General features: G+C 39.4%; 1 protein-coding gene across 5 annotated transcripts in view; it reads right to left on the bottom strand.

Moving 5' to 3' along the window:
- The window catches only part of LOC133123400 (rho guanine nucleotide exchange factor 9), an 86,548-nt gene that overhangs the window by 17,632 nt on the left and 45,183 nt on the right, over window positions 1-23,733 (bottom strand). For 4 of the 5 annotated variants that reach the window (XM_061233856.1, XM_061233858.1, XM_061233860.1 and 1 more), the window contains 6 exons: window positions 16,679-16,858; window positions 16,054-16,143; window positions 11,367-11,567; window positions 7,849-8,028; window positions 5,895-6,127; window positions 2,470-2,599 (listed from right to left, as the gene is read on the bottom strand). In XM_061233856.1, the coding sequence (XP_061089840.1) occupies window positions 2,470-2,599; window positions 5,895-6,127; window positions 7,849-8,028; window positions 11,367-11,567; window positions 16,054-16,143; window positions 16,679-16,858 (1,014 nt within the window). The remainder of the gene's footprint in view (window positions 1-2,469; window positions 2,600-5,894; window positions 6,128-7,848; window positions 8,029-11,366; window positions 11,568-16,053; window positions 16,144-16,678; window positions 16,859-23,733) is intronic. The other variant, XM_061233857.1, reaches the window with a different exon arrangement.

Raw genomic sequence — 23,733 nt, 5'->3', positions numbered from 1 at the left:
AATGTTGACAGTAATCATGCTCCGCCCTGACTACCATTATTTAATGTTGTATGTCATTATTTATTAGACTATATTATATTATTTTGCTTCAAAGAATATGAAATGAATTTGTTATAATTTGCTAATAATCAAGTAAGCACATGTAAATAAATGCCATAATTATCGTGGCTTTATTCCCCATGCTAGTCCTATCTAAGGGATAAGTGTCACTGCTGCCTCCCCAGTCCTGCTGGGGTCAGGGCAAATGATTGATGTTATTATCCACCATGGACAGATTTCCAATGCAGGACTCATGATCGACACTCACTGCAAAGGTCACCTTCAACCTTTGTTTGAATGCAGAGTGTGTGTGTGTGCATGTGGGTCTGAGTGTGTGTGTATGCGTGTGTGTGCTTTGTATTCGCCTCACATGTTTTCCCATGTCACTTGAAGTCACACACCACTGGTGCCAGAGGGAGTTGAGGGCATCTGTTCCAAATGTTTTAGCATAAATTAATCAGTTACTGAACATTGTGCATTCCAAGACTACCGCAAGTTCCAGCAACTGCACTTTTTTAATTCCTTCATATCCATATTTTTAATCCACATTAAGATGGGGAAGTAGAGACAGACTGTGTTCCTTCGACGGCAAGCAGACGTTCTGGAGCTACTTTGAACAAAGGTAGTGAAGCGTAACTGAAGGGATGAAGTCTCACTGTGAATGTTATTCCCTGCCTTCCTTATTTGTACCACAACATTAGAATTTCCATATGCACACACACACACACACACACACACACACACACACACACACACATCCAAGAGTTACTAGCTAGCTATACTAATCCTCGGCAGGCTGCAAAATAATCAAAGCAGAAATCATGAATGTCATCTTCTTATTTTTTCATCTCATTATTGGGTCCGCAACTGTAACCATACATAAATACAACATTGTGAACATAAAATCATCATTAGCAATAATATGATGATAGAAAATGGGAATCAGGGGGCATATTCTAAACTAAACAGCATAGCAATGAAATTCAAATCTGCTAAAACCCAATGAAACCATTTTCAGTCCTTGTAGGCTTGTTAGAATAATCAGATGTGGTTGCTTGTTCAAGTGCGTGTGTGCATGTGAGAGCGTGTTTGTGTGAATGTGCTTGTGTCTGCAGTATGTTGAGTTGGCATGTGGGAATTTCATGCTGAGCCAAGAATTTGCCCAGTTTGCCATGGGAAGTTTTCTATTAGATGGCATTACAAACTTCAGTGCTTCCTACATTAACCACCAGGTGGCATATATAGTCATAACAATAAGTACATGTGTGTGCATGCATGTGTGTGTATGTCTGGATGCGAGCAGTTGTGAATGTGTTTACATGTGCATGTTTGAGTTTGTGTGCCTGTGTGTATATACAGTACAGGATGTGGACATGTGTGCATCTGTGTGTATGTGCCTGTGTTTGCATGTTCATCTCTGTGCTCAAATGTGTGTGTGCGCGTGCATGCATGTGTGTGTGTGCATGTGTGTGCGTACATGCATGCGTGTGTGTGTGTGTGTGTGTGTGTGTGAGCGTGCGTGTGTGTGTGTGTGCGTACATGCGTGTTTGTGTTAATCTCCATTAAGGCTTACTGTCCTCACAAACCTCTCTGTGTGTCTGCCTTAGGCTTGAGAACCAGGACAGCGCTCCGCACAGTAGTGTTGGCCTGAATGCACATGAAGATCATGACCCTAAAGGCCTGTGAGATTACTCAATGCTGCTGACGCATTTACAGCCCAGCACAGGGAGGAACTGCAGGGAATCATGGGTAATATCTCCTGGCCTGTGAAATAATTCTGCAACCTCTGGCTTTCCCTCCCCATTTCAATTAAAGCATCCCGTCGGGAACAAGCCTCCACACACTATGATGTAACCAAATTTGCTTCCAAAGCTGGTATTGTACGCACATATTCATAGCTGGGCTGGACCCTGCAAGACATGGCTTCTGAATACAGTGAAAACTGACATTATTTTCTCACTTCTCACTTTTAAAGCATTACCAATAACGCTGCTTTTTTATGCTGAGTTAAAAGTTTCTTCATGGAGCGACGGTTTGGGAGGGAAGTCTATATTCAAGCTTTAAGAAACAATTACGTAGGATAAAACGCATGCCAATTGTCCATTTCCTTTGAGATGATGATTATACCTATATACTGTACCTGTAGTTTTTCTTTCATATTTACAAAATTATTATCATCACCATCATACCTTCCGGTTGTTCTGTTCCTCAAATAGTGAATCCAATAAACATATATTTTTAACAATTCATCAATTAATTCACCTGGCATGACACCATACATCCACGTGAAGCATTTTTTGAGAGATTTTGTGACCTTTAAGGATCTGCCTGTCTGGGGGGATAAATGGGTTTTGTGATGACAGCGCTATGAACCTTTATTGATTTGTGCTTGGAGGTGTGTTGAGTGAGGCCAAAACCCCAGATCCCTACCTCCCAGTCCAGGACAGAGGCTTGCCACTGTGCGATCTTATCGATGTTCTCCAGCCTCCTCTTCCTCTCGTTGATCTGCTGGGTTACGTTCCTCATGACGGCAAGGGCGGCAGCCACATAGCGATAGTCACTGGAGAAGTGGGACACACAGCCCACGTCAATCCACACATTCCCAATATTACAACTCCTTACCCCTCAGCACAAGCATAAATCACCACGGATCATGAAACCAAGGGTCCAGGGATAGCATCCGGTTGGACGTCCATAAGTCATATTCACTTGCCCATGGATTCAATCAAAACTGCCGTCATCTTACATGAAAGTGATACTCGGCCATCTTGCCTCGTCAGAAATGTCATATTAAATCATTAATCTTTGAACGTCCAACTTAACACTTTCATTGTAGCTCATCTGGACTTGTTATTTCATTTTATTTTGTCTATTTGGTGAATAATGTTCACTTTCTATTTAGATGCTATGCACTGATGCACTCTGCAGTTCTCATATGACGTTAATTGAGCTCGAGTGGAGTGCTGGCCATGCTGTTCACAGAGCAGCACTTGGACCATGAAAGTTCACCACATGCCTCAGCACTTGGACATGTTTTTCATTGCATTTACTGCAAAAAATCAGTTCTTCTCATCAGCATGTATTAGTGCTGGCATTTTCAAATGAGGATGTGTTGAAATACAATTATTGTAGGACAATATCATGCACAAGATTAATAAAAATAATAATTACCTTTTGCAATCTACAGGTAAATGTTTCGCGCAAGTCTTAAAAGGCAGACAAAGATTTTCTGACATACCGGCATTCTCCACCCCAAAATGATTCCCCTCACCGGACTTCCCCGGTAACAGAGAGTCATATTTCGCAGCATATTTAGAGATGAGACAAGGTTAAGCATTAGAAGAAGTCAACATTTTACTGATGACATGCGCTAAGGAGATATGGTGCTGAGGCTCCATAAATGGCCATTTTAAAAGCAAAGACATTCAAAAGCATAAAGTTGAATATTCAGTGAATAACATTAATTTTGCAGTCGCACGATGTATAGTTTGAGTGGTTGCTCTCTCATCTCTGAGAGACGATGGATGATTCAATATTACATTCTAGCCCAGGATTCCCTACAGGGTGACAAAGCGCAGCTCTTTCAGGCATTACTCACTGGGTAACCACGGCAACCTACCACATCACTTCCTGCAGAGAATCCAAGGAGAGGCTAAATCCGCAGAAAGGGGGGGGGGGGGGGGGGGCTATTCTGAGGCGCATTGGGCAGGCAAAATGAAAGCAGAAAAAAATTCAAGGAGAGGTATTGTTAAGACATGCTCCTGAAATCTCAGGCCGGATATTTGATGATCGCTTTAGGCCACTGTGTTCATCTGCTGAAGATATCAAAGAGACTGGCCATGTAACAATAGAGAGAGGCCACATCGCAGGACAAACTCTTCCATGAATAGCATGCCGTATCTGGCTGCTGCTCCCAATTTTACGCTTTAAGAAGGCACAAAGCTATTCATGTGATTAGACGTGACAACAGGAAATTGAGTCTGTTAGATTTAATTACGAGGCATTATTTCTGCTGCTCAAACTGGAGACTGGAGAATTTTTTTTATTGTTCTTCTTATTTATTAATTAATTTTCAATTATTTTCTTTGGTGAAAACAGGCTAAAAATATCTGACATATCGGTAATGAAATCAGGGACCCACAATCGGTGAAAGCCACATACTGCATGTCATAAAATCCAGAATCACCATAACCATAGGGCTGCAGGACCAATGCTGCTGCTTCTTCTTCTTCTTCTTCTTCTTCTTCTTTTCTTCTTCTTCATTTTGTTCTTCTTCGTCTCCTCCTCTTCCTTATCTTCATCATCTTCATCCCCGTCCTCCAAAGGAAAAAGTTGTTTCTGACGCACAATTCACTTGAAGTGTTGGATGGATCATTGATGGATCGATGAAAGAATGTGTGCAGTTACAGTCGAAGTTAGAGACACATGGTGATTAAATCCAGGGAAAAGGCATCCAGAATTCCCAGCAATATTCATGATATACTAATTATCCTGTACAAGCATACACATCTGAATCCAGTAGCAGAGGAGATGTGCAGTCCAATCATTTCACAAACATAACACTTTTTTGGCCAAAGAAAAATAATCAGTAATTATTGAGCAAATTATTGAGAAAGCTGTAAAAAAATGAAACATCACGTATTATATACTTATATTTATTGTATTTTGAAATGGCCTCAATCGTTTTATTTTGAAGGTTTAATTTCAAGCTTCACACAAAAAGTGTAACACATGCATTTATTTGTAAGTCAAAGTTAAGGACAAACATTAATCAAATCTGGGCCAATGACTGTTCCAGAATCCCCAGCAATATTGAAAGAGATATTATATTACTGACATTGAAGCCTATAAAAATAAATCAAATTACGGGCAAGATATTACAGTACAATCTCATTTAACAGAAATAATACTGTTTTGCCAAGGGAAGATAATCAAATCATGGGCAAATTTGGTCAGGAATAACGAAATGATGCACCGAGCATTATGCTTATGTCGTACTGCTTCTGGGGTTGATTTTAATCATTTATTTTGAAGTTATAATTTTCAAGTTTCTCTCACTAACAAAAAGTTTACTCCCTAATGAATGTAGTAATTAAAATAATGATGAATAAATTTGAGATGCAATAGTGGCTGTTACAAAACCTGCTCTGGTAGTTAACAGCATGTGAAACTACACTGAATAATCATAGCTCACTAAATGTATTTGAATGGATTTGACTAAATAAACAGAGTAATCTGTTTGGTGGATATTTGAACAGATTAAGCTGCCTTATTAAAATTTCAAGGCGGTCCATTTCCTCATACCATTTCTTATGATATTTAGTTTCAGTGAAGGATAAATAAGACTGGTCCAATGTGACACACACAAAAGCAAACTTTAAAAATAAAATAATTATGTGAACTTACCTTTTTTTAACAAGCGCATCATCTAGTAATAGGATACTGTTATGCAGCGATGGAGCAATATGTACAGATGTTGAGTTAATGTCAATACACATTACCTGCTCCAATGATTCTTTTTCTGCAATGACACTACTGGCGGCATCCATTAAGAGGCACATAGGGCAGCTCCCGCATGAAAATGAAACCCAGAAAGAGTGTTTGGTTGGACATACCACAGAACGAATAACAAGTGGTCTCCCCCCCACCCAGAGGGACCCGCTCAGTAAATCCCACCAAACACAGTCCCTGGGGTTCATTTTCAAACAAGTCTTAACTTTCTTCTCCCTGACCTGACCTACAGCATACGTCTGTCTCTGGCTCAGATTGGACGATAGCAGGCGGAAGCCCACAGAACTGCCCTAGGTGCCCTTTAATGGCGGTGGAGGCCGGCTCGGCGCTGTAGTACACTGTACCTATGCTCCTGGGCAGTGTACTTCAGCAGCTCGGCCAGCTGAAGCGGGTACTTGCAGATCTTCTGCACGGGCGTCAGCAGGAAGCCGTCGATGGCGATGTCAATCATCTGCTGCAGGAGCCGGCAGGCCTCGAAGAAGTGCTGGTAGCGTCCGTCCTTCATCAGCTTGGACAGCTCCATGCAGGCGTCCAGGTGGTTGTTGCAGTACTCCGAGTAGATCCAGAAACCGTCTTGCTGCACGACACAAATAAGACGGACGAGTGGGTACGATTGGACCAGCGGGTGGTCACCTCATATCACAATGGTTGGCCTAAGTCTATCTGAAGCTAGACGTTGTACCATAGCCATAATAAACTCGAGCAAGATGCTGAGATATACAGGAAATTGCAATGGAGGTTATATTAATATCATACAATTCCCTTGTCAGACCTGATCTAGAGTACTGTGTCCAGTTTTGTACACCGCACAATAAGGAGGATGTAGAAGCTATTGAAAAAGTACATGGAATGACAACTAAATTGTTTCCAGATGTAGTACCTAAAAGTTAAGGAGAAAGAATTAAGACACTTAACCTCTACATGTATAAAGTACTCTTTCTCTGCTCTCAGAAATAGGTTTTCACATGTATTTTACAAGGGATGTGCATATCAGAAGAAGAGATCTTTGATTTTTTCAAACCAGCCTTGACAGTGATCAAACCTCTTTAGTAGGCAAAATGAAGGATCTAGATTGTCTGAAAGGCCTGCTGTCATCATCAAACATGTTTCTGTGCTTGTATGGGGGATTTCTACGGAACTGTTGCAGGTTGTATGTAATGGCCACAGCTGCCACAGGTAATGAAAGCCTACAGATAACTGAAACAGTGGCTCAGAGTGTGACATGATGATTATTCTGCTCGTTTATTCTTATTTGTGCTGACATTTTAACAGTTGAATCCAATATTTCAGGCACTGCGTTTTGTGAGGACTATATCACATTGTTAACATACAATCTTTTTAACACTTATGGCACCAATTCTTTTTTTGCTCAAAGTGAAATATCAGCTTTCAGAGAGACTCCAGTGCATACAATAAAAATAATAAATACATGGAGAAAGTCTAATGAATAATAAATATATGAGATGGACATACTGTATGTCTATATAATATCATTTTTATAGTTATTTTCCTTTCATCTTGCCCACAGGAAAGGTCCACAGCCCTGAAACGAATGCATTTCTATATAGAATTTTTCTGCAGAATGTTAATTCATGTTTATTAAATAACATATGAAATGGTTCAAATACACAATAAAATTAAACCATGACCCAGTTCCAACCACCCTCTCATAAAAGTGCAAATATAAGAATGTCTCCTTATCTCTGCATTGTTGATAGCAATGTCTAGATCAGAAGACCCTATATTAAACAATCTTTCATTTTAGACTTTCAGCATACAAGATGGGAGGCATTGCACATAATGGAGCAGAGAACACATACTGAGCACTGAGCCCCAGGACCCCACAGGAAAGAGGGCTATCCTAAATTCCTGATGCTTCACATTTATTCCTAACCACCGTGCATCTGCAGGACCTTTAAACTGGCACAGGGCCAAAACCCTGTTTGACTAATCAATACCCCAGGTACCAGTCCCTCCCAGCTCCAAGGTATGGTAATGTGGAGACAAAATGTCACTCGTTACTCCAGAACATAGGCTTCTCCCTTAACTATTGTCCAGAAGGTGTTACTATTACTAGATTTATTTCTTCTTTTTTTCATAAGAAAAGATATACCTGTATGAATCTACTTTTGATTTGGGCCTGCATGTAATTAATATTTACACATAAGACACATTGGCCATCCAACAAAACATTAGTTAAGTGTACAGTTTACATTTATGTGATGTTCATTAGACACAGGGTATATTTTGTGCTACATACACAGACATCTTCCACACATTTTGAACCAAGAAACTTACATGTTCAAGGAAGCAAGGCCCAATTTCACTGAGATGAGGGTCCTCAGTGTTGTACTGCTTCTCCAGGTCTCGAACAAACCCCATTTGAAATCTGTAGATGTCCTCAATATTCCCAAATATGACTTTCAGCTGGTCATCATTGAACATATCTCTTCTCTTCCTGCACTGCCTCAGATAGCCCTTAAATGAAGGAAATGAAATTGCAAGTCAGAAACTGCTTAAGGAAGCAGAAAACCATAATGGCACTCTAAAGGGAACATCCAACTGCAGTTTTGTATGCACTTGTTATTATAAAGGAAAAGGATCTTTTATGGTGAAAATCTCATCTCATTTGATGAAGACATTATTGGACTGAATAGCATGTATGCTTGCCCTCCTAACAAGATTTAGATGGGGGTCGAATCACCACTGAACGCTGAACGATCTCATCACATTCTTTTTACGCCTGGCAGCTCATTGGCTCCATGAATATTTCATTTGGGTCTGTGGGGAAGGCTGGAGACAGTGAGTTGTCCGGGGGTCCCCATTATGTAATGATTCCTGCTTTTCACAGAGGTACCTCAGCACTCTCATCGTTATTACACTTCATTTACAAATAAGCCAGATGATTTCCACACTGAGACACTAAAATAATGTGCTGTGGCCTTCCCTGCAAGCTTCTTGTCACTTTATATTATGCAGATACTCTATATATTATGTTCATGTTTCACTATTTCTTTCTTAAATATTTTATTTCATACATGATACAATATTGTCCTTCGGCAAATACACCAAGTACCATTTTGCTTACTTTCATTAGGTAAATTTAAGTAGCTTTGCATGAGGTTGTAGAGGCTGGTGACTCATGGGGTATTCAAAATTGAAACTCCATTAACAATCCTGGCCAGGTTCTTACCATATTGCAACCAATGCAACCAACTACCATTCAATAAATGGGGAGGCCATGGTTGGTGGCAAAATCAAGGATAATATGACTAGATGATTGGGGCAGCCTAGTGGCTAAGTTGCTTGACTAGGACCAGGTTGGAGGTTCAAGTCCCAGTGTAGCCATAGCTATTGGGCCCTTGACCAAGGCCCTTAACCCCACATTGATCCAGGGGGGATTGCCCCCTGCTTAGTCTAATCAACTGTAAGTTGCTTTGGATAAAAGCATCAGGTGAATAACTGTAATGAAGCTGACTACTAGACAACCCTCACGCATCTGGTTGTTGGCAACACAAATTGGAGTTGGAGCTGAAATTACCCTGTCAGACTGTGTTAAAGGGGGCTGCTTGGCATCCGTCCAACCCTTGAGAGTGTGGGATCTCCAGAATGACCAAAGGACACCAGAGTCCCAAAGGTTCTATTTCTAACAAATAAAATAAAAATAAACTATCCTTCTTTGAACCTGTGGAGTCTCCCTGAGACAGGGCCTTTAGAGATGAAGTGCTTGTTACTATATTCGTCAGAAGAATTGCTTGGCAAGAAGTCCTGGTGAGATGGAAAAGTTGCTATCCTGAAGCTTTGTGCTACAAAGACTGTCTTTCTCAATTACTGTCTTCATAAGTCTAGCATCTGATTTAAATGATTCTTAACGGCATTAAAAGGTCACCTTTCTTGTCTTGTTACAGTATTACTGGCTGACTGAGCTTAACCATTTCACAGGGTCACCACTTGAATGTGCATCAATATTATAACAAGGGTTTGCTTCTTATTTAGTGCATGAAGGTTAAATTAAGAAAAACATTGTACATCTCATGGTCATTTAAAAAATATTATTCTTCAGTAGCCAGCTGCTTAATGTGATAACTGTTTTATCATTTGGAAAGACTGATGCAGAGCTTGTTTGAGAACAAGCAGTTACTGACACAAGCAAGGGCTAGCCTTGCAGTAATACCGTTCTCACAGTTCAGGCACCACAACGGCTCATATTGTGTTTTAATTGAAGAGACAACAGGGTTATGCATATGCATACTACCTAATATTCCAGTCAAAAGTGTTATTGTCACAGGAAATAAGTAAGCTTGAGTAAACTGCTACTGATCAATTTCAGTAAATATTTTGAAATAAACAAGGATTAGGAAATGGGTTTCCAGAACACAGATCAAAACTTACTATAAAATATAGTTTCAGTTTCATCCATTTAATTGAAACTCTGTTCTGAATAATATTTTAAATATTACAAATACTGCATCAAACTGGCCTAGATCAATTTAGACCCTCTGTGTCATAGACTTTTGAAGGACAATTCCATATAAAATAGGCAAACAATTCAGAAAGGTATGACAGAACAATACTTATCATGGATATTATAATAATACCACAGTTTTCCTTTCCTTTTGCACTTCATGCACCCCATTCCATTTTTAAATGTATCAAATGCAGATGAAGTATATGTGAATAATAATATATTTCATAAGAATAAAGCAACTGCTACTGCAGATTCAGTTGATATACTACTGCAGGAGCACTATGAAATCCATATCTGAGCAAAATGCATAAACTTAATGTTGCTCTGTTGATTTATTTCATCGCATTTCAAGTGCACCCTGACTGCATTACCATGGTGGTGATATATGGCCAACGATCCGGTCGATATTTTTTGTTGGGGGGTGGGGTTTATTTCTGTCTGGTGGAAATGATTTATTACTGGAGATGTAGGCAGACTGGAAATGAACCTTACATCCTCGTCTCTGTGTTGATGTCACGTAATAGAGGAAGGGTTCTCAAATCCAGTCCTAGGGGACCCATGCCATGTTGGTTTTTTATGGGTAACATTACATTTTGCATGCACAACATTTATTTTATTCCACAAGATATTTTTCTTGCCACAACTGACTGCATTGAATGCATACAAGTAAATTGTGCTTTACAGTTTATTGACAAAATGGTAAATGTACTTTAAAAGCCTTGCACTCTTGACTTTGCGCAGGGCTTTGCATATCCCCCAGACAGCACTAGATCCACCTAATATGAATATATGAATAAAGCTGTTGTGATGTTTGAATAATTATCTTGTATTTATTTTATGACCTATACTTTGATGCATCTGACTTTGATTTGTTGTCTCATGTTGCCTCCCATCATGTAAAGTCTTCTAAATTCAATTATGATTATGAATCATGAATAACACAAATAAAAGGGTATTGCCTGTATCAGTGTAAATACTACTGAACTGATTATTGCTGATTAAACGTTGTGAGAAATATGTTTTAATAATATGTATAGACTGAAGAATAGAAATAAAATAAATAAATGTGAAATGTGTTTGGTCATGAGAATTTAGTGCTACAATAATATTCTATTGCAACAAACTATGGATTTGTATTCCAAGATAAATGCTTGTATGGAATACATAGGCATATGAGCACCCAAAGTTAAAATAAACTTAACATTGTATCTCTTACTCAGAGGCAACTGCCATTACATATGCTTACATAAGTATGCTCTGTGTTTCATATACGGGTCATTAAGAGCTACAGTATGTTAAACATGTGAAGGCTCAGCATTAATCTTGGAGGGCTCAAGGAGTAGGTTACCTCGCAGATGTCCTTCAGGTGTTTGATGTAGTGTCTCTCTGTGCTCATGATTTCGTTGATGACGTTGGCCCTCATCTGGTCCCGGTTCTGAAGCGGCCGGCCCAGACAGAGGCAGTCATTGCCCGGGTCCAGGTGGCCATTTTGTACCTCGCTGGTGCCCTCGGCTGGCTCCGACGCACCGTCCTCCTGGTTCACCCATAGCTGGCAACACCAGAGAGTACATGTGAGCAGGGGGCCTGCAAGCAGCATTGTCAGCACCTACCCCTCAGCATGCCGGAGATGCTGCTCTAAATCCACCATGGTGACTGTTTTCAAAAAAATACATACGCAAAATAAATATACATTAAATGTTTTTTTAATTGTATTTGTCATATAAACAACATAAAGAAGGCATGTATGAGGAATGTAAGAAAGAGCAGAGGAACCATAAAAAATTTGAGAACATTAAATACACAAGGATTGGTGCCTGTCAACGATACAGAAATATTCTGGAAACAAAAATGAAAAAGGCAAACACATTTTGTAATAACATTGCATTGAATTTTGTATTAACTGATGAAGACACCCCAGACAAAAGTGCTCCTTATGCTTGAATTCAAATGTGCTAGAGAGCACAGCATGAGCAGCAGAGTGCAGGTAAGACTTCAGCAGATTCTGGGATGAAAGCGTACGATGCTGGCAATGAAACACCAACACCATGGTACACCACACACGGAGCAACACTCAGACAGCGGGGGCAAGGCCAACAAAAAAGCACACAGAATGCTTCAAGTCTGAAAAGCTGCAGTCATTATGTATAACCAGCGAGTGTTCTGTGTTCTGCGTTTGCATTTCAGCACTGTCAATATTTTCTCAGAAATCTCACCATGAAGGAATCTCTAGCTCAATTATGATGACCTCTTTTGATTCTCTGATTGAACTGTCATGAATCCAGCAAAGTGGGAAAATGACTCATCAGAGAAATGCTCAGTGTCTGCCCATCAAAACAGGATGTCAAAGCATAGCGATGTCAGGGGACCACTTCACATCCATTCGCCAGAGCTGGGGCCTGTATCATGAATCAGGATTACTGAGTTTGCTGGAAAACTGCACTGAGTAAAAACTGGGACAGCTCTGTTTACTTTAGTCCATGCTCCATGCTTTTCCAGTGGGTTTTGGGTCTCAGTGCAGTTATCCAGCTAACTCAGTAACCCTGCTTTGTGATACAGAGCTCTGTTCTGGGTCTCAGTGCAGTTATCCAGCTAACTCAGTAACCCTGCTTTGTTACAATTCCCGGCTACAGTTTTATTGACCTGGTGGTCCTGTCAAAGCTGTGTCGAGTTTAAATGAATCGTCTGTTCTCTAACACGATAATCCAACCACCCCCAAGCACAGCCCATCAGCAGTGACTGAAATTCTAGACGCCCAGATTAAATAAAGTGGAGTGGAAAAAATGCTGTAATTGTAAGACTTTCAATTCATTATTCACTGCATGTAACACCAGCAGGACAGCATTCCCCCATTCAGACATCCAGATTAAACATGGGTAATCAATATCAACACAACAAGCCCACATAGTCCTCTGCATCTGATTTCTCTTCTTTCGTAATCACATGCCAGCCTTTCAACATACTGCTAATCCCAAATAAACCTTGGCAGCAAATCCCCTGTATTTGCCATATCATCTAACACATGTGGGCCTCTATTAATTGGGAGAGAAAAGGGCAATTTGAAAGAGGACACACAGAGACTGGTTAATGAAAGCACTCACACGGTTCAATGATTTTAGGATTAGGACCTGGGGACTGAGAATCTTAACCAAACTTAGATTGTTTGAGCGTGGCTTTCGTTTCTTTATCCAAGGTCTCCACAACTTAAATGTCCACAGAATCATGTGAACTGTGAACCTTAAGTGTGGCAACACTTTGGGAGGACAGTGGTATGGTAAAGAAGCATACTTGACTGCTGGAGAGGTCAGTTGGGAGTTCCCAGCATTGTTGGTGACACTGTACACGCAGTGATCCTTACATAAGGAGGACAGCATCTTTAGCAACATCACAGTGCAAAAGTGGCGATGGCAGTACTGAGGTGACATCACACTGATCAAATAGTCAACCTCACATACTTACGTATCCTTGCTATGAACTCCTTAAATTGAGTCAACTCACACCTTGCTTTAAATTGTAGTGTCAATTTGAATAAAATAACACAATAACTCTGCAACAATGTGTGTGTTTACAACTTTTATTGATTAAAAAAAGACTTATATTTCAGACAACCGTGTTTGGTTCATTCATTCTAAATCTCCTAGCACTGTGTGGACCAGAATGTTCAACTATAGCCTGTGCCAGGTGTAACCCAGCAAACACTTTCATTAATCAACCTGAAATTGAAATTTGCTCTGTTGGTAGAATTTCAAACAAACTCTGTGCAAACAGGAGTAGGACAAATTGGCTGAAAGATTGTCTAGGATTTTAGTGGTATTAGTAAAGTAAAAAATGTTATAGTTATAAATGTACTGTCTGAGATATTGAGTTGCAAATCTTTTCAAAGAAAATACTATATCCCAGTTCAGAGGCTTGAGTTTAAATTGCATGGTCATGCAGTATCCAAGCTGCTGGATCCAAGAGCTTAATATAGATGCGTGTGATTAACAGTCAAGGAAACTCAAGAAACGTCACTTTGCACAGTCCTCAGGTCTGTACCTAAGAATAACCTCAATACATAACACAAAGAACTTTAGAGGAAAATTGTGACCATATCTCCACATTTCAATGAGCTTATGGCAGCAGCATTACACTTCTGCTTCTTGACATAATTTTTATGGTCACTACATGTCCTGTACCACTGGACAAAATAAATAAATAAATAAAAAGGCATGGTGCAGGAGTGCCAGATATGAAATATCACAATAAGAACTATGTACCCTGAAATTAACAAAACCTGGTGTAGAAATACAGCAATGGTGCATCCCCATAACTTTCCGCCAAAGGAATGGATTTTTGTATAAATCCATTAAGGATTGTGGTGTGTCCATAGACAATTGATAGTCATGGTATTACGTTATGTTATTGCTATTCAGGACATCGTGCATAGCTTTCACAGAATCAATACAGTAATCGTTGAAATGTTTGAGAGATCAGCAGTGTTGTGCTTACAAACGACAGGGCATCATTAGGATAATGTGATTCACTGTGGTTGCTGTAAAGCAGTCTGTCAGCAATAATGGGATTGTCGACAGAGGTTTTCATGTCATTCATGAATTGCCACATAAAATGGTCAGCAGACTGAATAATAAGGACTAAAGCAGGCGAGGGTAAAATCACTGGTGGATTAACAAACATGTAATATTGTGTATGGATCCTGTAATCATTTGTATATATTTCTGGAGGCTATCTACTGTCTGAGCTGCCAACAGTAAGGTTAGACACACACTGTAGTCATTGAAGGTCCCATAGCACTTATTAAAAATAGTAGTGGTGTTCGCCCTGCTGCCAGTCCGAAAGTCCATTACATTATTTATTACTAAAGGAAATCCAGCAAGCAACTCATGTTTAGTGGTAATATTATTTTCACATTTTTTTCAATGCTAATCAGGAGATTTTTGCTATTTACCGTTTGAGACCCATCAAGTTGACTGGTCAGCGTGCAATCCTGCAGTTTATATCTCTGAGGTTCTGCAGCATAATTCAACCAGCAGCGTCCATTGAGACTGCATTTGCCTGTGGCACACACAGCCTATCAATATCCGCCCTGCTTTCACCGGTTGCTGCGAGGGGGTCAAAGGTCACTGGTAAGGTGCAACCAAAAGGCAGGCAGCAGCCTCCTTTCCCTGTGGTGATGACATTTTCCTCCAACTCCAGAGTACTCAACACTGCTAGTATTCTCACGCGACCCTTTCCATGTACCATACAATGGCCTTCAAGCCCCAGCACAACACATCCAGAGACTCTAAATGTGATCCAGAGGGGTGAACGAGCAGTGCTTCTATGAACTATTAACTTCTTTTCATAGCAAAGGTTATGGTCCTTGTATATGCCTTTGCATTCTCAACTCATCTTATCTTAGCTTGTTTTCGGAGTGTTTATCAGAGACACATACATAGCAGCTTAAAATGTAAAGCAACTTCACAGACATAAAAAAGAACATAAATATGTACGCACTGAACGAGCGATGTTACACAACTACTTTGTGAAATGATGAATGGATAAGGATGTGTTTAGAGTCGGCTTCAGATAAATGAATAATATATTTAACATGTAAAATCTGAGGAAACATGGTCAATGTCAGATGTGTATGCAGTTTCCAGAAGCAGTCTGTCTTGTCAAATCATGTAAAATACCTGAAAGCACATATAGGGCTGGTTTCACAGATGCAGATTAAGCCTAGTACTTGTCTAAAGTCAGTTTTGTAAAACATTAAAACTGTGCTCTCTAGACTTTGTTCCATATGTCAGGATCCTTTTGAAAACAACCTTGAGCACAAGATGCACAAGATTCTTAAAAATGGTTGTTGTTTATTTATGTATTTATGTATTTCTTATTATTTTAATTATTATTGTTGTTGTTATTATTTTAGCAATAGATGAGCTGCGGTTATGGAGAGGTCATGGGAGGGTCAAACGCGCAGGGATGCTTGTGGACGAAGACATAACGGTTGCCATGACGAACCCAAGGGACCGTGATGATTTATGGGCAACAGAACGCACCTTTGTAGCTGTGTTTTGGAACCGTGGAGTTGCTATGGGGTTGATATAGAAAACTTGTTTTGTTTGAGGTTGAGGAGGGTGCGGTTCAACCTTAGAAAAGAACAACAAAAATACACTTCGGTTCAAGAGCTAGTATATATGACAATATGGATGGAGATGGAAGAGTGGTGGTCAGAGGAACACTACATATAGTTAATATCCTCCTGCATACATACATCCAATTTCAAACAAATGAATAAATGTATCCAAAGGAGTAGAAAATATAAAGATAGGGAATGTCCTCAATATCCACTGGTTAGTTTATATTGGGTATAAAACACTTTTTTGAACAGATTTAAAGTAAAAAAAGTATTCACATGATTTTTTGTGGTGACTTCAGTCACTTCAGTCTTCAAAATACATTTCTTCTATTTTTGTTCCAAAACTATAGTTAAAACTATAATGGAAATTATTTTGTGCCCTTAAGTACAGAACCCATTCCTAAAATGAAATTATGATAAATGGACAATGGACAATGGCGTAGAACATCTTGATTTTCTTTCTTCTTTTTTCACCTTTCCTTGATGGAACATGATGAAGGTGTTGGATGGTTAACAGAAAAGACCTTTACACTGCTTTCACTCACCCTCACAAAGCTGGCCGGAAACCACCCCTCTTCATCGTCGATTTGCCCCCACCACCAGTCCTTGTTGGAAGCATCCAGAACCTTGATGACGTCCCCCGCCTTAAACGCCAACTCTCGGTCGGCCATGGTCACGTGATCCCATACTGCCTCGGCGCTGACGATAGAACCTCCGCTGATCAACTGGAGGTGAGGAGAGAAAGACGCTTTTCAGTTCCCAGCATTCCCCTTAACACAGTGTCTGCAGCTCTAATCAAATTTAAGCCAGTGCTGGCCAAGGGAGGAGGGAGAAAAATGACTTAGAAAAGCTATAAGTCTACGAATATCCTTCATGCATTCCTGACTCATTCCTATCAAAGAGAAGGCTGTTGATCTTGAAAATGCAATGCAATTTTGAAAGCTGCCTTAATGGCATTTAAGAACTTTTGGGGAGGGGGGGTTGTACATTGTAGGTATCTTTCCACATAAATTGAAATAACTTTAGATTTCAATCATTATGGATGTTTGGACATGTACACAGAAAGTAATATCAGAACAAGAATGTTAGATGCGGTATACAAAGTGGAAACAGCCATTGACAAAACAGCGGCAGTAAATACGGACCCAAACATACATACAACGACAGCCTGAGACACAACAGGGCCAGCTGCGAGAGCAGGCTGGATTAATAGCAGCAGAAACTAACACACACCAAGTGAATATGCTAATATAAGTAGCTGTGCAGGTAAGAATGGCCTTTAAAGTTTTGTTGTAGGGGACAATTTCTTAGCAAAAAAACATCTCATGACTTCAATAACCTGAGCAACTCTGCGTAATGCATGCCCAAAGTCTCAACAACATAGAAAGATCGTAAAAACACCTACTGTTGTACTGGCATCATCTATGGTGGATCACACACAATTTGAAATACTGTGAACCACTGTGCTTCTCTTCATTATGCATTTACCAAAGGTTATTTGAAATAAAGTTTTCTCTCAGAAACTATGTTCCTTTTATTTACCGTTCTTAGCCTCAACTTGACAATCATATGCAAGTGGAACAAGGTACTGTAGATCCAAGCACATCCCGGAAGAATACATCCGAAAATCATTTTTGTTTTATTATTTTTCCCGACGGTGCTGAAAACATTTTCTCCTCAGTCCGGATGAAGAAAAAGTCAGAAATACATTCTTAAAACATTTAAAAAATATTTTCCCCACCGTTGTTACCCTGCTGTAGATAGAAGATATCATATTAAAATATATAACTTGGCCATAATATTAATTAACATAATATATAGCAAGGTATTAACAACTAGAGACCATATCCGTGAACCAGCCTTATGCTTTCTCCAGCCTTTTGCCAATTATTGCAATCATGTTTTGCTCAATTAGCAACATCGTCCTGGTTATTTAAGCATAATGAAGTATGACTGATCCAATTACACAATTTATTTTTTAGGTGAAGCAGAAAAAAAAAAAAAAAAAGATTGAGCTGTTAACGGCAAACATATACTCTTGGCAGTGCCGATGGAAAGTCCAGTTTCTCTCCTGCATATTGCCTGCAAAATTCTGGAAAGCTCATGGGCCCTCAACCAAAAGGCAATGCAATTACCGTAAAATGTTTTTCTGCCAACAAAAATCACATGAAATGTTGACCAAACCAAATTATCTTGACCATGTCATGAGCATCCAAGTGTGACTGAGATAATGCAATGAGCAACAGCTCTCGTGAATGAAATAGGCAAATCACATTGCGCTATTTCTTAAAGAAGGACCACTACAGAAATAAATCCACTTTAAATTTCCAGGGTTACTTTTGTATAGTTCTGCTTGTCACATGATTGGAAATAGCTTTTAAAACAAGGGGTTTCTTTGCAATTTTGTTAAAATTAATGCGTGGTGACAGCTACTTCAATGCTGATGCATAAAACACATGATTACAGCATTGAAAAACACTTCATGTTTCTGTCAACCATGTAACAATATAAAGCACTCGTGTTAGTTTTTTATTTTTTGGTTTTGAAAAACAAGTTTTGTTTTGAATAAACATAATAATCTGTGAAAATATGCATTATGTTACAAATGCAAATATATTAAAAAAAAATTTGAACACAAATATCTGAGCACATCTTGACTATTAGCAATTATTATACCACGGCAAGGAAAAATAACCAAACAAAATATGGCATTCTAAATGGCCGAGAACAGATCAAACAGGTGTGTAGAATTTTTCACAGCTAAAATGTCCAACAAATATCAATGTGTGCAACATACACTGCTGTTTGCAATTCATTCTTAATTCAAGTAGTCTGGTTATCATAGCCAACCTGGTAACAAAAATGTTACTGTAGGCTACGTATTGAGTTACACTTTGCATTGTCGGAAATATAAGCATGGGAGATGTTTCAAACGTATTGTAACTGAGAGATAGTGGCGGCTTGGTGGTGATACTGGATGGAGGGGGGGCTAAAAACTAAAAGTCTAATACCCATCAATAGCTCACGCTCCAGTATTGCATTTGAAAATATGCCATTCGAACATGTGTCTTGATGAATACTTTCATTCGAAGCACCTTAGAATACCATGAAAATCTCGATAAATTGCTTACCATTATTTTGCGAGCTAACTATAGTTAATAGCCAAATGTTATAATTAATTTGGGCAATGGTGAGCTAGTGAACTTTCCTTTGGTGGTGATGCAGTTAGCTTTTAGTCGCAGCAGGCAATTTAGTCTAAACTATCCCAAAGTACAGTCATTGAATAAAACTTATTTGAATTCCTTACTTTTCCTTTTGAATACACAGTTCAGAAATGTTTTTTCAGAAACATTTGAATGTACTGTATGAGTAAGTCAAAGTTAAGTTTATGATATCTAAGGCCTATATTTCACTAACTACTGGGGTCCAAGGTTTCTTCATAGGTATTTTTTTACCTATAATTGGATGGAAACCTGCTTTAAAATCTAAAATATTTTCTCTAACAATATTCTGGCACATTGCTATGCTTTTGACAACATATTTCCACTGAGTAAATGACATTGCATAAATTACTTCGGTTCTTAGAGCAGTCATATTGTTGGCAAATCAACCACCTTTCTGCCAATGCACACATAGCCCAGGTTGGCAGTGACTAAATCCTTGTTTTTCCCCTAAAAGGCAGATTCTTAAAAAAGGAAATCAGTGAACAATGTCAAACAATTTGTGTAAAACAACCTCTGGATACCTGAATAGTGAAACAGCCTTAAATGGAAATTTCTCCTTAGAATAAGTGAAGAGACCCATTTGGAATGCACTTCTGGAGGTGATTTTGCCTAAAAGCATCTGCTAAATGAATAAATGAAAAATTGGAAACAGTGATGATGGAAACAAAGCTTGACCTATCCTTTGAACACTGCAGTCTACAGAAAGCAAAACTTTATTTGTGCCTAGCAAAGCACTCGCCAATAGAAATCATTACAAGAAAATAACTATATACAGTATCCATAAGTATTTTTGTTGCTTATGGACATGACATGAGGGAATTGAAATGAAAAATTAAGGTTAAAGTTCAGAATGTCGGCTGTTATTTGATAATATTTACATCCATATTGGGTGATCCGGAAATACAACCCTTTATGTACATAATCTTCCCATTTTAGGCGACCAATAGTATTTGGAAAAATGTATCTAATTTGAAATAAAGTCACCATATTTAGTAATTGGCTGGAATCCTTTGCATTTTATGGTTGCCTGAAGTCTGCAAGCCATAGACACCAGGTATCTTCTCTGCTGATGCTCTGCCAGGCCTGTACTGCAGCCATCTTCAGCTCCTGTTCTTTTGGCCTTCACCTTTGCCTTCAGCAAGTGAAACACATGTTCAGCTGGATTTAGGTTGGGTGATTGACTTAGCCAGTCAAGAGCAGGCCACTTTTTGGCCCTGAAAAACTGCTTTGTTGCTTTATCAGTATGTATTGGGTCATTGTCCTGCTGCAGTGTAAAGTGCTGTCCAATGAGTTGAGACATTTGGTTAGATCTGAGCCAATAAGATGTGTCTATACATGCCATAATACATCCTGCTGCTGTTGTCAGCAGTCACATCATCAATGAAGTGATGGTAAAAGGTCTGCATTTTGTTCTTTCATCCAAAGCAATAGAGGTTCCTCATTCACCCATTGACACACACCAACAGCGACTGGCTACCATGCAAGGTACCAATTGAGGGCTAGGTATCTTCTCAGGGACACCTCGACACACCTAGGGCCGGGATCGAACTGGCAACCCACTGACCGTCAGACGGCCGCTCTTACCTCCTGAGCTAACCCCAGCCACACATGAAAGAGTTTAAATTCTATTAAACAATTCTGAAGGTGAAATTCAATAGAGTGCCAACTTTAATGGCTGTATAAAACTTGGAATTACGAAGTGAGAGATGACATCACTGAGAGTAAATAAATAGGCACCTGTCGAACTGACACACTCACTGAAAAGCTATACTGATATTTTCAATGCTTGACAACTTCCTGTTATTTCCTGTTTTCTTTTAAAGAAGCTCCTTTTTCTCCACAATGTCTCTACACTATATTAAACAAAATCCTTAACAGTGGCCTGAATGTCCAAAACACACACACACACACACACACACACACACATTTATGTATTATACCCCCTGCATATTAATAACTCTCCCCACACACAGCATCAACATGTCATACTGTATCTTTATGGCCCTACAATATTTTAGTAGATAAGAGTAAATATGAATATGTTAACAAATCAGCTGCATTTAAACAGCTTTTCACACTATTTTGAGCATCCTAATGCATGCAAGCTGAAGAGCTGGGGGAAGGTGACTCACTTAAACCCCTCACCAAAAAAACTGCACCCACCCTGTGGATTCACAGCAGCCATTTTGTTGCAGAACACTCACTGCACATCAGTTGAGAGGGGAGCTGGGGTATTATTAGATTGTCGAAAAGCATAAATTAATCTTAAAAAACAGATGGTAAGTGGGAAGCAAATAGGTAATAAGATTTCCACTTTGGTTTTTGGTGTGCCACTTGTCTCAGAATGTGACTAAATTGCATTGCATAGTGCAGAGCTGTGGGACCTTAAATTAGCCACACACACACAGGTATGCATGCACACACACAGGTTGCAGTGGGTCTCAGCTCTTTTAATACCAGGAGGTCGGGACTGTACACTCCTGCATGGTATAATTTCCACTTTAGCAAAATAACAAATAAGAAAATGAGACAGTTTTTACCTGAGGGGAAAATAATATGAAAGTGATTACCATACCCAGCGCTGTATCAATTCAAAATAAAGCTTACCATCGTTCATCACCAATTCCCAGTACATATACTACATGCGGTGCGCCATAATGGATAGGGTAATGGGCTTGTAACTCAAAGTCTGTGGGTTTGATTCCCAGCTGGTGCAATGCTGTGATACCCTCAAGCAAAGTGCTTAACCTGAATTGCTTCAGTAAATATCCCGCTACATGAAGACATTGTATGTAGAACTGCAATCTGTGTAGGTTGTCCAGCATAATGTTGCCAAATGCCCAAATGTACTGTTACATACATTTACATGACGCATAACAGCACATAGCTGAATGCAATTATCAAATTATCAGTCCCGATTAAGTTTGGTTTAATTAACTACCATTATACTACTTTTATATTGTTTATCTAATCTAATAACATGGTGCTACTTAAAAAAATCCAGAAAGCACATTCAGTATGATAAGTACATTTTGAAAGCACTTTTTAATGTATTTGCAGAGTCTGAAGGTGGAACCTTGCTCCCCATTTAATACATCCATTAACTACATCCATTAACACTATCCATTTACAACATGATCAATGCCTGTTTGCAACCGTCTTAAAAAATGTAAATGTAATTCATACTTGGGAGTCTATTTATTCATTGCTTTATAGCAGAATAAATAGGCCCTCACAAGCACAGTAACAAAGTTGCAGGTATGTACCTACAGCTCCAATTCTTGCCCAGGTCCTGAGGGTAGGTCTGGCCCGGCTGATTACAACATCAGACATCCTTTTCATTGGTGTAATAAAGTCTTTGGAGGATAATTGTCCTGCCGGCATTAACGCTGTCAGACTGGCCTGTGGACTATCCTGGGCTCCCACAGGCTTACCTGGCCTGATGTGTGTCAGATAATTCTCCATGAGTGTCCACTGTGACCCCGACAGAAGACTAATGAACATGGAAACCCAGAAGCAGCTCTATCTGTGATCTCTCACACAGGCTCATCAGGCCAGAGGGATATTTCACATGTACTATATATTAATGAATTGGAAGACAGCTGTCCTAAGTCAAATTAGATGGCACAAACGGCAAAAGGGAAATTGGTAGGGACTCATATATTTTCTTAAACTTCCAGCTCTGGTTTGTATGTAAATGACAAATGCTTCAGTAGCTCATCCATTTAAAGGGATATTTCATATTTCACTTTGGAATAGCGAAAGTTGTTTTGTGGAGCTTATCCCCAATTTATTTGCATAGAGTAAGTATTAGCAATGTCAGCTGTCCCTGTCGACGGTATCGCCTTATCTTCACATTGACCTCATCGAAATGAAAAACAGCTCAAAAAACGTAGACCATTTGATGTTAGTCATCTCTTTTATCGATCTCTGTAGTTACTGTGTCCTTTAAAACATTTGTGACCTCGCCAAAATTGATGGGAGCTGGAAGAATGGGAAATATGGCAATGTCGGATGTCAGGGACAGCTGATGGTGCTAGTATTCACTCTATGCCAATAAAATGGGATAAGCTATCCACAATTGCTATTACTAGTGTTACATCAAAGTGAAATAGCCCTTTAAATGCTTACAAGGCAAGTAAAGCATCTGTTGCATGCCTAGCTGGCAGCAGGCCACGGTGTTTCTCATCTATGGGTAGAGTGCATCCTAAGCCAAGGTTACTGGTATTGAGCAGATTTTCAGTCATACCATGCACGCAATCACTTGGGGTCAAATTTTCACCACTCAAATTTTCCTTTGCATACTTGATAAGATCTCATTAGAATTTAAAGTGGCAATCTATGATTTTTCAACCAAATACCATATTCGAGACATA

The sequence above is a fragment of the Conger conger genome, chromosome 3, assembly GCF_963514075.1.
Source record: "Conger conger chromosome 3, fConCon1.1, whole genome shotgun sequence".
Classification (NCBI taxonomy): Eukaryota; Metazoa; Chordata; class Actinopteri; order Anguilliformes; family Congridae; genus Conger; species Conger conger.
The sequence above is the reverse complement of the archived record's forward strand: the minus strand, read 5'-3'. Positions and strand labels throughout refer to the sequence as shown.